Genomic DNA, 12,949 nt, shown 5'->3' with positions numbered 1-12,949 from the left:
AAGCTTTAAGATTGCCACTATTTAAAAAAAAAAATATCCCAATTCTTAAGGATCAGTTATTCTAAAAACTTGACATATCTTGTTGTATCTGATTTATACCAAGAATTTAATCAATGAAGAGTATACAATACAGAACTCTCTCTTCCAGCTGCATGTGTAATTAACAATGGGTAGTAAAAAGGGTGTTCTGTGGAAATCAGTCTTAATAATATCCAGTAAAGTAGCGGCTGCTCCACTAAATCAGAAGTGGAAATACTTTAATTTAAATGTAAGTAGCTCAGACTTATTTCAACAATTAAGAAAATATCTGAAAGAATGAACACCCTAATCATGATTCCAAGCATGCTATTTTATCAGAATGCAGAAAGAACAAAATAGATGAGGGTCAAGTGAATACCAAATATGGCCAATTTAAACCTATTACATGAAAAGTCTCTTACAAAATAGTGAAGGGAACTGCAAACGCTTTCAGGCTTTCTCAAACATGGATTTGTCATTCAACATCATACAGTCACTTGTGTATGTGATAAGTTTTTTGTTTACTTTCTACATGATTTCAACTGTACTGTTAAACCGTATTTATTTATGAAAACATGGAAATGGTATCATGAGGACTATCGTACTTCATATATACATAGCTTTTTCTTCTGGCTGACAGATGTTAGATATTCTCCTTATCTGTTGGAGGATAGTGTCAAATGAGTGGATTTTGCTTTAGTTACTTTTTGTAAGGTTAACACTGAAAGCTAAATGCTATCCCCCAAATTTGAATTCCTTATATACTAAGTTATTGAATCAGTGATAATAATGTATTCACTAATACTAAGAACACTAATTGGCCTATTCTGACTTCTCAGAATCAAAATCGCACAATTTCCTTTACAGCATGTTAAACTATACCATAACTTCAGGAGAGCTACATTGTAGGTATTTGAGTGCAACTACAAGGAGAAGTCCCCTTTGCTATAAGGTGCAGAGGAGTACTGAAGCAAGGAATAGCTGTCAAGATATTTAGGGCAAACAGCAGGTAATCCTGTAAATGGAAGTAATTTCTATATGAAAAGGAAGGACAAAAAGGAACTAATAATGCATTGTTTATAAACTGCACCAGTAAGGGCCAGGATGAATTGATGGTGAGGGTAGAGGAAATGAGTGCAAGTAGAGTTGGCTTCAAAGCTGACCTGTATTATCATGATCTTTCTGAAGAGGAACTTTCAAAATTGGTAACAATATACAGGAATGCAGCCAAATTTTTAAATTTTTGTTATGCAAGAACTATCAACTTCCCATCTGAAAAAAAGAAAATCCCAACCCTGACCTCCCCACTGCTGGTTATGTATATAATGCTAATGCCAAATCCTGAAATGCTAAATGACAAAACTAATTTCTTGACCTCGTATGTAATTACTTTGGTGCTGAAAGGAGGGAGGAAAAGGCACTGAGTAGAAAAATGCTAAGTAATATTATTTAACAATTATAGTTGTAGGGCTTGTGGTAACTACAGTTAGCAACTTCCTTATGGTTTCCACATAAAGAAGTCCTTTTACATGTAGATCCTTTCCACAGTCTGGGAATTTGTAGGAGAAAAGTGTGGGAAGAATGTGCATCATTGCCTGCTTCTTCATGTCTGGTCCAGCTTCAGCAAATCTCCTTTACAAAAATCTTTGGGTTCCTCACAGATACTGCAGATAACATCATCGCTGTACTGCCCTGAAGTCAAAAAGCCTGCCTAACCGACCCCTACACAGTATGTCTCTGAAGAAAAACATGAATTCCTGTTGCTATCATAGGACCAACCATGTGGGATGGGTGAGGGATTTTTCATAGTCTATTGCAGTTGTGGCAACCGAGGAAGATGCTTCTTTCCTTTTGATCACACAGTCTTTCCAGCGTAACAAGGGGTTGTGAAAATGATGAGGGGATGTCAGAGGCTTTTTAATACATTTCACAGACAGCCATAAATGCTGTTTGCAGGTATCATCTGATACTTTACTTTTCGCTATAAAAATGAGTTTTGTGTAGAACAGGTGTTAAAAAACACCCCAGGAAATAAAAGTCATAGATCTGACAGACAACCAGAGAGGGTGCCAATGGCATGAGCCACTAGTGACAAAGTAACCAAATGAATACTTTGCTGGCTGTCCTACGCTAGCTGTATTTCTGTTCTCTCATTGTAACTTCTATAGCCATCTCCTTCTCGTGTAACAGGCTATATCCACTGTTTTCTGTAGCTACCCAGTTTTGCAATAAAATAAATAAAAAACAAAATAAAAGAAGAAAAACATTTAATTCTCCATATGGAAAAATATGTAAGTTTATTTGAATCCTGTGATGAAGAAATCAAAACTTGCTAAAGTTCAAAGATATGGAAGAGATGTTCCTTGTCTCTTCAAAGCTTTATTTGTATTCTCAAGTGAAAAATAATTGTGCTATAAAAATGTATGGACAGAGCTTCTGACAAGCAGTACTAACAATAACAAGCTAGTACTTCCTGGCATCATCTAAATGTGTTATTCTGGTTAGTTCATATGTAATACAAACATACATGCAACAATTTTGTCTTGATTAACATGGCAACTTTGGGATTATGGATCACTCAGTTATTATAACACATACCCCAGAAATAAAAGCTATAGCAGACATGTCACTAATCCTCTTATCTTAAGTTGAATCATTTAACTTTCTCTTATTGACTATAGTAGCATCCAGATGCTAAGCATCTGAACTCCTCCTCGTCCCTTAGATACCTGGGTAGCAATATTTACATGCTTCCCAAGTAACTATGCCAGTATTCTTAGGAAAGGTAATGGTTTTATCATATGCTAAATGCTGATGTACTAAGTCTAACTTCCCCTGAATATGTAATCCCATCAAACTCACCTTACATTCTAGAATGTTTAATGCTCTTTGCTTCTGTTTGAAAATAAAAAGGTTTCCAAATCCCTTAAAAGCTTTATGCATGTCCTTATTTTCTGACAAAATTAATAATTTCCCCAAGTTCATAAAGATTTTCTGGTACATTCTGACCTGGCCTTCAAGCCACACACAGCCTAATAACTGTCTCACTTGCATACTGAGTTTACTGACAATTAGATTTAAAAACCTTACAGGCTTGTTCATTCTCATATGTTACATGCTAGGTTATTTTGTTTTAATCCTAGAATTCATGTATGACATAATTAAAAAGGAATTTATTTTATTTCTTTATTTAAATATTTGCTTATTGAAATGTTGCCAGAAAATATGATCTTCCCAAAATTCTGCAGTAAAAAACAATAAAAAATCCATTAATTCAAGATTTTTCTGCTAACTTACACATGCAACTCTTGAGCCTGATTTACTTAGAAATTATAGTATCTTCATCTAATAACACAAAAAAATAAACAGATACACATATATATATCTATATTCAAACTGTCATTTATTTTATGGATGGAGCAAGACTAGACCTCTTTACAACATCAGGCTTGAAGGAACATCCCACAGATCACACACACAATGGGCACATGCAGCGGAGTTGTATGTACAGGGATGTGTGTGTAAGTTTTGGTGCCAAGTACACCATTTAATTTAATGGAGCTGAAGAAAAAATTATAAGTAAAAAGAAATTTTTACAGAGAAAACTATTTATGAGCAGAGAACGAAGACACCATCATGGAAAAGGAGCCAAAGAAAATGAGACAAAATGGGCATGATGACTTGTCTATACTTGAACATCTGACCTGTTAGTTGGTCGTCGCCTGCAGCAGGGGCGATGCGAATGTATGGTGTTGTAAGCTGAGTCACGATTATCGCAGCTAAGGCAAAGGAAGATTTCCAGGTCAGCATGCATGAGGGAAAAAAAAGCCAGACTGAAGCTAGGCCAGCAAGAAGAATCTTGGTCAATAGTTTATTGTCTGAACTTCTTACAGATAAAACCCCAAAAACTCCCACAAGTTCCTTTTCACCTTCAGTTGTTAGTTTTGTTATTCTACAAATTAATAAGCTTTTGTATGTGACTTCTATTCAGGAAAAAGACTCAAGGCACATTATTTACATAGAATGCATTTAAGCACACTGGAGACTCTTTGGCTCTGCTGGTCACAGAACTGGGCTTTCTAAGTGAAAGTTAACTGCTTATTCAGATTAGTCTAGTATTAATCTCTCCAGGTGACTTGAACTAGTTTAACTTTTTGTTTTCCTATTTCATAGTAGTACATTTTCCCTATAATTCTTTTTTAAAATAATGTTTATGTAAAATGGTTTTGAGCTATTATTTTTCTTGTACCCACTTGGGTCTTTGTTCTGAAAATGCACACACTACACATATAGTTAACTTTCAGCATATAGAGAATGACCACTGAGAGCTGGCACACTTTTTGTTAGGTATGCATATATACCTGTTTGAGGTCTGAATTTCAAGTTCATGTTTTGCCACAAAGACAAGAAAAACCTGAAACATCTGATTTGTTTGTGTGCCTCAAGTATTCAGACTTTGCTGTCAGAGCTGTAACAAGTACTGACTGGTATAGACCACTATTACCATGGCTCACATTAATAAACCCTCATATTTCTTTGTTTGCCAGCAGTTCTACGATTGCCTCTAAATGGTTAAGCACACTATGATACATATATATTAAGAAATATAAAAAAAATTAAAAGGTCAGATCCAACATGATGCAGCTGGAGAATGATAAAAAGAAAAAAATATTGGAAAATTAAGGACAAAATTATATGAAAGATCACTCATTTACATAGAACAGCCTGGGTGCTATTAGAAATGTGGCAAGGAGTGAGGAAAATAGATCATCTACCATCTGCAGACAATTAAACTCAAAACTGCTGCTGCATAATATTTTGAAATATCCCTCTGCAACATGAAATGCAGTGTTGATAGTAGCTGCTAGAGTACTGTTGCTATTGGATTTAAAATATTATAATATCCTTTTCTCTCTCATAATTAATGAAAGCCTTCCAATATTGCAAAATTAGAACAATGATGTCTCCCTCTTGAGAACTGGATTCCTAGGAGATAACCAAGATGTTTCTATCCAGACAGTGTTGTAAGTCATATCAGGAAATATAGTGTTAATATAAATCACAAAACACCATAAAGTTGATAGCAATAAACTTGGAGGAGTTTTGGAATGTTTTCAACTTCGTCTGTTGAGATTTTACAGTCATTTAGCTTGAAGAAAGAGTAGGTATATGAAAGCCATATTTCAAGCAAAACACGACAACCTTTATTACCAGTGGTACAAAAATCTCTTCCTGATTTTTGTTTGTTTGTTTGTTTAATTATCTTGTCAAAAATAATGGGAGTGGAAACCCTGCAGTCTCCACATTTGTAGTCACAGAGGCACCAGAAGCCTTTCTCTACACAAAACTAAGATCATAAGACTCCACATCAGAAGAATATGTTGTCTGATGCTTCTCCTAGCAAAATCAGTGGCAAAGGATCCCTTCGACTTCAGCAGAAGCAGAAGAACTTTCAGCTCTACAAAACTCAACATTCTGATCCTAAACTAAACTTACAATCATTGCTATCAGGATTTTTATATGATCTCTAAAAGAACACATTTAACAGAGGGTTCATTTGTAAAAATGTAATGGTCATAAAACAAGATCATTTTTTAAAATGTTACAAATTGAGTTTTTTTAAAATATACTTGATGGAATGAGAAAGTATTATCCAGCTACTGACCCTACACATGTATTTGACCAGTAGAGTTAGGTTGTACTTTTCTGCAGTTATGCTGTACTTTTCTAACAAGAAGCCTGTCAGTATAAAAGCCTATCTATCTAGTGCACTTTGGCTCTGATCCAGCAACACAGATTAGTGTGTGCCAGTTGAGCACTTGCTTGACAGTAAACATACAGTAAGCACATGCATTATTCCTGTTGACATCAACTGCAATGAAAAGTGAAGTACCTACTGTAAGGGTTCTGCTGGATCTGGGTCAAAAAGGCTTTATCTCTTTAGGTTACACTTATTCATTATTTTTATTTTAACAAAAAATACAAAAGCATACAGCGGGCCATGGAATGAACACTGCAAAACTCAGTGATCCTAAGAAGGTTGCAAGGGCATCAACAACTTTTAGATTATCTGGAGTTGGAATGATTAAAGGAAATACAACTAGAAAATTATATTATATAGCTATGCTCATGTCAGGTTCTGAACTCCCATACTGGTTCTAAGGGCAGACTTCAAACAGGCAAAACCACACACCCTTAATACAGACAACAAGGTGGCTTGGCCAAGCTTGGCTGGCTCAGTGGAGCAGCTTGGAGGCTGCCTTGGGTGACCTGGATCCCAGGAAAAGCTGTCGATGTGCTTAGTGCAATCTTCAGATTCAATCTGAATGGAACTGCAGAAACTTTCAAGAAACAAGCAGACAGCTGGCTGCATCGTTATGTTTGTTCTACAGGGTATACTTTATGGCACTGGCCTTTATTCAGTAAAATACTTACATGTCTACTTTAAGACAGAATTGTTGCACTGTAATCAGTGAGATTAGCCTTTGTGCTCAAAATTAGGTACATAACTGACTTGATTAGGGCCTGAAAGTATATGGTTTCACACGCACTTATTAAATTCTAGAGTATGTCTACTAACTCCAATGGCTACCCAAGACTGTAGGTATTTTCAGGATCAGACCTTAATTTAAAAGAAGATTGTACCAGTTTTATATGTGAATGGCCTAAAGCACTTTCTTTTAACTTTAAAAACCACCAAATATGAACTCCTAAAGATAACAGATGCCCAGAATACAAACATTTCAGAGATGTTATTAGCACAGGAAAACTCGATGTTGTACTGGGGACTCCTTGCAACTTTATTTGTAAGAAGCACTGTAATAAATGGACACAACAAGCACATGACAGAGTTCAAGTAGCTTACTGTCTAGCAGCTATAGTGTAGTCACAAAACTCAGTGGAAAATGGTGTGTGTCTGTAAAAGGTCAGGCAGAGCGGTCGCAGCAGACTTTGTTTCCTGGGGTACAGGCAATGTAAATGTTGAGCTAAGGTGTTTGCGGGTGTGTGGACAGAAGGGGAGGTGAATGGGAGAGGACAGTTTATCTTGCCCCACTACAGGGGTGGTAACTTCTAACCTACAGACATTAAGCATTTTTGCTATTTTTTCTAGTCCATATGTGGGAAGTCCAAAGAGGGCACACAAGTCTGCTTTTCTCTCAAGTATCTCTTAGATCTAAAGGGAAAAAATCTGTACAGACAGGTATGATTAATATCATACTAAAATATGTCACGGTCTCCCATTTTGTTTTTAAAAATTAATATAGTTTAAAAATATAATACAGACATTCAGTTTATAAGCATGGAAATCAGTGCTTTACAGAAGACCCCACAAGGAAGTTTTGCACCAGGAACTATAAATGCCATTGATGACACCTCTGGTTTCAAAGTCCTCACAGCAACCCCTCACATTATTTTACAGGCTTCGCAAAGGTATTACAAAGAATTATGAAACATGCTTTCACAACAGAAATGCATGGAAATTTGTTTAAAATAAAAGCTGCACTTCTCACACCTCCATTGCCAAACGGGTTCAGTCAAAGTTGCTTGTTGCTATGGGAGCTATTCCAATCCATAAAGTTACCCTCACTTCTCAAATGAGAAAGTAAGATTTTTCAGTCAGTCGAGTAATTGAAATAGTTGAACATCCATTAGTGATTAGGAATACAAATCTTCAAATAATTTAAAATCCATTCCTCTAATCACCTATTATGATTTCTGAGGTAATGCAGTCCACTCCTGGTATCACTGAAGCTACCAGAAAACAACACCACAGGATTCCACTTGAATGTGGAATTAAACTCTCATCTATATGTTATAAAGCTTTTGTTTAGATATTTCAAAGTTTTCTAAAGTTTTGTAGTCAGTTAGTAAATTAGAATTAAAACGACTTCCTTTGGTTTGGAAAAAAACCCAACAACCAGGAATCAGTTCAAAAAGCCATAAAAAATGTTTGTCAGATTAGGGAGGATCCGGCCTTTCAAAAGAGGCAACTGTATGCTAAAATTTCTTTTACTTTTAAGTAACGAGATTCTCATCTATCTTATTTAGATTTAGTGGTGGTGGAGGAAATGTGAACTCTACATGTAAAGGAAATCATGGTGGAATCAGTTATGTTAGGGTGTTAGGGACAGTCACTATGAGACATGCAAGCTCTCCCACAAGGAACAGTGGTAGACAGATGGAGCAGTTTTTGTTTCATACTTTTACCAGCTGCCCAAACTGCAGGGTGGTATTACTTGCTCCTACTCACAGCAGTATTTTCATTCTTTCTCTTCTATTACAATCTCCAGATAATCATAGTATCCCATCACTACTCTTTCAGGCTTTGAAGTTGCAACCAGCAGGTACTAAACAGATGAGACTACAAAGATAATCACAGACAGACTCTACCCTCCAAAGTTAAATATATTATCAGCATGTTTATCTTTCCTTGTTTGAGGATCAAACCTACAGCTAGCACTGTCTCACTTATACAAACTTGTCTCACAAACGGTAGTATCATGTGCTGACAGTCCAATAAATATAGCTGATCTGTACCACGAAAATGCAGAACATGCTTTCTCCACTTTTCTTTTATAAAGCAACTAAGAAAAGATAATTGCTTACAAGTAAGGGGTAATGTTTCACTACAGATGTAGAAACACCTAGCATGCACCCTGCAATTGGCAATTTTACAACTCCACTTTATACAGCAAAGTCCAAAATATTTATTGTGAGATCATATAAAAACCCACAGAATATATTTTAAAAACCCTGTGTTCAAGTAGACACCTAAAAATGAGTAATACGTTTCTTATTAAAAACAAACAAACAAACAAACAAACTTACTTCCTAAATCTCAGCTAGAGATGGAAATGAATCATTTAAAATTCTGTAATAGGTTTAGTGATGCCTTTTAGCAATATAAACACTTCTGGATGTTTGCAATGACCATACGAAGGGAAGGTCAGCAAGCTGAAATACAGAACACATGACACAATATGAACATACCTTTTGTGGCTACCCTGACGCAGTCAATTTTGGTTTCCTGTGTCAAATAAAGAGGAAAAAGGTCACATCTTGTGTTTCTAAGGAAAGTAAGTAATCCATGATTGTATTTTTAAAAGTACTGATAAAATGTCAGAGAAGTGTTAATTTAATGTGCCTCATTACATATTTAACTGCTTATTAAGCAACTCGGATGGGCTTTCATAATATGGACAAACACTGCCTGGGTATGGTATATAAATATTTCACTTAAGGTTTCTTTAACAGTAGAAAATATGTGAAAGATATTCACAAGAGCACAGGCAAGTGTTTAGCTTTTACTTTGGCAACACAATGACCTTGGAAGAGTTTTCTTTTTCTTGCAGATAATATAGTTTGAGGCATCATGCTAGACAATTTTAGAAAGAAAAAACAATCAATGGTGTTTCACATTTCTGCACTGTCAGTGCACTGTGAAAGAGGAACCATTATGGTTTCTGGCAGAAAACATTTCCAGGCTGTCAGCACAGACAGCCAAAGCTGATCAAGAATTGAAGGGCTCTAGGTAGATCTGTCCAGGAAATGAAAAACAATTCCAGGAAGAATTAGTCCGATGAAACATGATCTGCAAAGACCTTTTTACACACTTTTTATTTCAGTTCCATCTACTTATTTTTCTTTTACTGTTTGCAGAAATGGGGAGAAAAAGTGGTTTCTAATTCAGTCAGGGCAACCAAATGAGAATATGGGAGTTCAAGATGTTACAAACTAAGGTAATGGGACTGGACAGGCCAAGACAAATGTGCTAAAATCCACAGTCAAGTTTGGCTTAAACTTAGCAAAAGAAATCACAACACATTCCTCTTCAAAGCAAATTAAAAAAAAAAAAAAGAAAAAAGAAGCTAGTCAAACATACTGGACAGCTTTTAGATAGGAAGATAGAATGGTATTACACTACTTTGTCTACTCACTATTGACAAAATGTTTTTCCCTCTTTCCTGTAACATTTAATCATTAAGCAATACTGTATTAGGAAAAATGTTATTTTTAAATTCAGTGTGTTAAATTTCACGGTTCCTTCATTTTCTCATTAGCAACTAAACTGGGCATCTTGCTAGTTCATAGTTCCAGTCATCTATTTACACCCAAATACTGTATAAAACCACAACTGCATAAGACTTACCCCATTGGCTCTGCTGGCAGCTTGAAAATAGATGCTGTAGCTCTTATGAGGAAGAAGAGGAGTGTTCCAGAAACCACTGTAGGTTTTGTTATCACCAATAGTAAAAGGCTGAGCAGCTTGTAAACCATTGGCTGGAAACTCTGCAGCAAAGTAGTACTGGGAATTCAGAAGCGAGGCATTCTGGAAATGAATGGGCACTGGGTAGCACTTCAGGATTTCAGTTGTCTTTTTGGTCCTCCGTGGACGTTCTTCTTCAACAACTATTTGATAGACACTAAGAGTGTAGAAAGGAAAGAACAAAAGAAACACACAGGTTGTTTTAAGACTTGGACAATCAACTCATTCTGAAACCATAATAGCATAGCAATATTTATGGGAAAAAAAAAAAGAACTGTTAATAGGAAAGGATACAGGAAGAAAATGTCATTTTGATATTCAGGTGTATGGATTTGTGGAATAGATTCATGCTTTCAAACAAATTCATTTTGTTTTGGAAAAACAAAGTTAGCCACACACATCACAGCTTTTTACATAGCAAATGCACAGAACATTTTCTTGTTTGAACTCTTGTACAGAAAAAAAGCTTGCTTGATTAGTGCTATAGATTCCATTCTCTAAGCTTTTTATCTTGTCTAAATGAAATGCAATGAGTAGTAAGATAAAAATGAAGAAATAAATTACAATGAGATGGGAAATAGTATTTGTTTAACTGTTGACATTATAACTATTTATAAAAGCACACATGGAGTAAATTACAGTCTTTTAAAATTGTCTTTTAAAAAAGTCTTTTTTCAGTGGCATATTGACTGTTACTGAGAAAGAATAAAACACTTTTTGATGGAAGTTACTCTCACTCAGCAAAGCACTTTTATCTTAGAGATAACCATATTTTTAAGTGTTTCTGCATTCTGCAAAGCAAATCAGTTTGCATGTGAATTCTTTACTGTACTGGGACCTACAGGGAACAGTCCATCCCTCTCCACTGTAAAGGTGCTATGGACTTTCAAGCAAGACAAAGAAATTGTGATTTCTGCTGTATATGCAAACAGTGTAATCACTATAACCTTGCAGCTACTGTAAAATCCTGAGTCAGTGCTTTCAAATTTGTGAAGTGGGAAGTCCATGTCTCTAAAGAGGACCAGCTTGCAAGTTTACTGCTTCACTGGGGACCAGTGATTCTTAATTATTATTTGTCTCCTGGAATCTTTAATCCTGGTAAGCAAGTCAGTATAGGTAACTGATGTTAAAGCAGCAGTATGTCCACATTTTTCACATCATCTACATCTAATAACAATTTATGATCTCTCAAGTTAATAATTCATAAAAATCAGGGATCTCTGGGTAGGGTATGTTTCTTTAGGATGAAATACCCACATAGTCTTCTAACGTGTTCCCACTCAAGTCTTCTGTAGGTAGATGATTATGTTTACAGAAGACTGCCCAAAGTACAGGGACACTTGGGCTGGGCCTCTGCAGGTCTCAGTCTGGACCCAACAAAGCTTACTGGATTAGTCATATCACTGCACAGCTATGGCTATTCCCCTTCTGAAGGCAAATCTGGTTTAGAAATAAGAGAGAGGACTTTGTGCAGTCACCAAGCCAGCTCATAGCCTGTGAACTCCTGTAGCTGCTTGGGCTCTGCTAGATTCAAGCTGCTTTGAGCGCTGGCATAGAACTTTCCAGCTCTTGCGCTCTCTGGAGCCTTACTGACTCAGTGCACAACCAGACTAACACACTGCTTCTACCCCCAAGCTGCCTTTGCATGTTTCGATAATGCTGTGTGCTTGAATGACGTGCCATCAAGGGAACTGTTCAAAGTCAGGTTGGATGGGGCTTTAAGCAACCTGATCAAGTGGAAGATGCTCCTGCCCATGGCAGGGGTGTGGACTAGATGACCTTTAGAGGTCCCTTCCAACCCAATCCTTTCTGACTTCATGATTCTATGACAGCACGATGCTAGGTCTTCAGAGCCATCATAGCCGAGTATCACCAAGAGGCAGAAGAACGCCAGTTCTCTTGGCCTTCTTACTGTTCTTTTACTAGATCTACTGATCATGTTCAATAGACCCCGTTCACTACGTTTTTAAGATCTAGCATCTACAGTAGGAGATGCTGCACTTGCTATGCTCACAAAAATATGCCCAGAAACACTGAGAATGCTTAATACCTCTTCTTCTGACTGATTTAGACTGTCACCATGGATGAGATTTAGTTTAATGTTAAGACACTTAAATTCAAATGTCACCATGAAGATGTCTATACATCTGTAAACTCCCATTACAGTCATTGGAGAGCTATTCAGTATAGGGAAGAGATCTTAAAGACCTGACTAGAGAGGAGGCATCTACTTTTAGGTTAACTTAATTGTTTTCTAGGCTGTACTGCAATAACTAAATAGTCAGCTCACATGTAGACATCTACAAGTGGACACTTAAATTTAGATGTTTTAATCTAATGATAAACCCCACACAGAAATCTAACCATGTATAAGTTTGGTATAGCCAGGGAGAGAAACAAATGTCTTGAGGGTCTACTCAGAGGTCACTTCTGTACATTTTGCAACTCTGCGCAACAAAGTCTACACATCTAGCAGAAAGATTTTTGTTAGTTGATTAATTCCATGCTGAGTAGTAAATGAAGGTCAATACATCACAACCTTTCTTTAATCCTGTGAGAATTGATGTGTAAAAACTAACCACGAAATATCCACATTGCAATCTTGTTTTTTCTCTTCCAAATCAATATTTGACATGATTATAGCAGTTAATTTTCTAGAACAAA

The 12,949-nt window shown here is 36.3% G+C and overlaps 1 protein-coding gene across 12 annotated transcripts in view; it reads right to left on the bottom strand.

The window, feature by feature from the left end:
• Positions 1 to 12,949, bottom strand: part of PTPRM (protein tyrosine phosphatase receptor type M) — a 482,524-nt gene that overhangs the window by 173,260 nt on the left and 296,315 nt on the right. For 8 of the 12 annotated variants that reach the window (XM_037380694.1, XM_037380695.1, XM_037380697.1 and 5 more), the window contains 3 exons: positions 10,169 to 10,442; positions 9,010 to 9,046; positions 3,723 to 3,797 (listed from right to left, as the gene is read on the bottom strand). In XM_037380694.1, the coding sequence (XP_037236591.1) occupies positions 3,723 to 3,797; positions 9,010 to 9,046; positions 10,169 to 10,442 (386 nt within the window). The remainder of the gene's footprint in view (positions 1 to 3,722; positions 3,798 to 9,009; positions 9,047 to 10,168; positions 10,443 to 12,949) is intronic. The other 4 variants (XM_037380700.1, XM_037380701.1, XM_037380703.1 and 1 more) reach the window with 1 other exon arrangement.

Source organism: Falco rusticolus, chromosome 3 (genome assembly GCF_015220075.1).
Source record: "Falco rusticolus isolate bFalRus1 chromosome 3, bFalRus1.pri, whole genome shotgun sequence".
NCBI lineage: Eukaryota > Metazoa > Chordata > Aves > Falconiformes > Falconidae > Falco > Falco rusticolus.
This window is presented reverse-complemented; position numbering and strand designations above follow the sequence as displayed.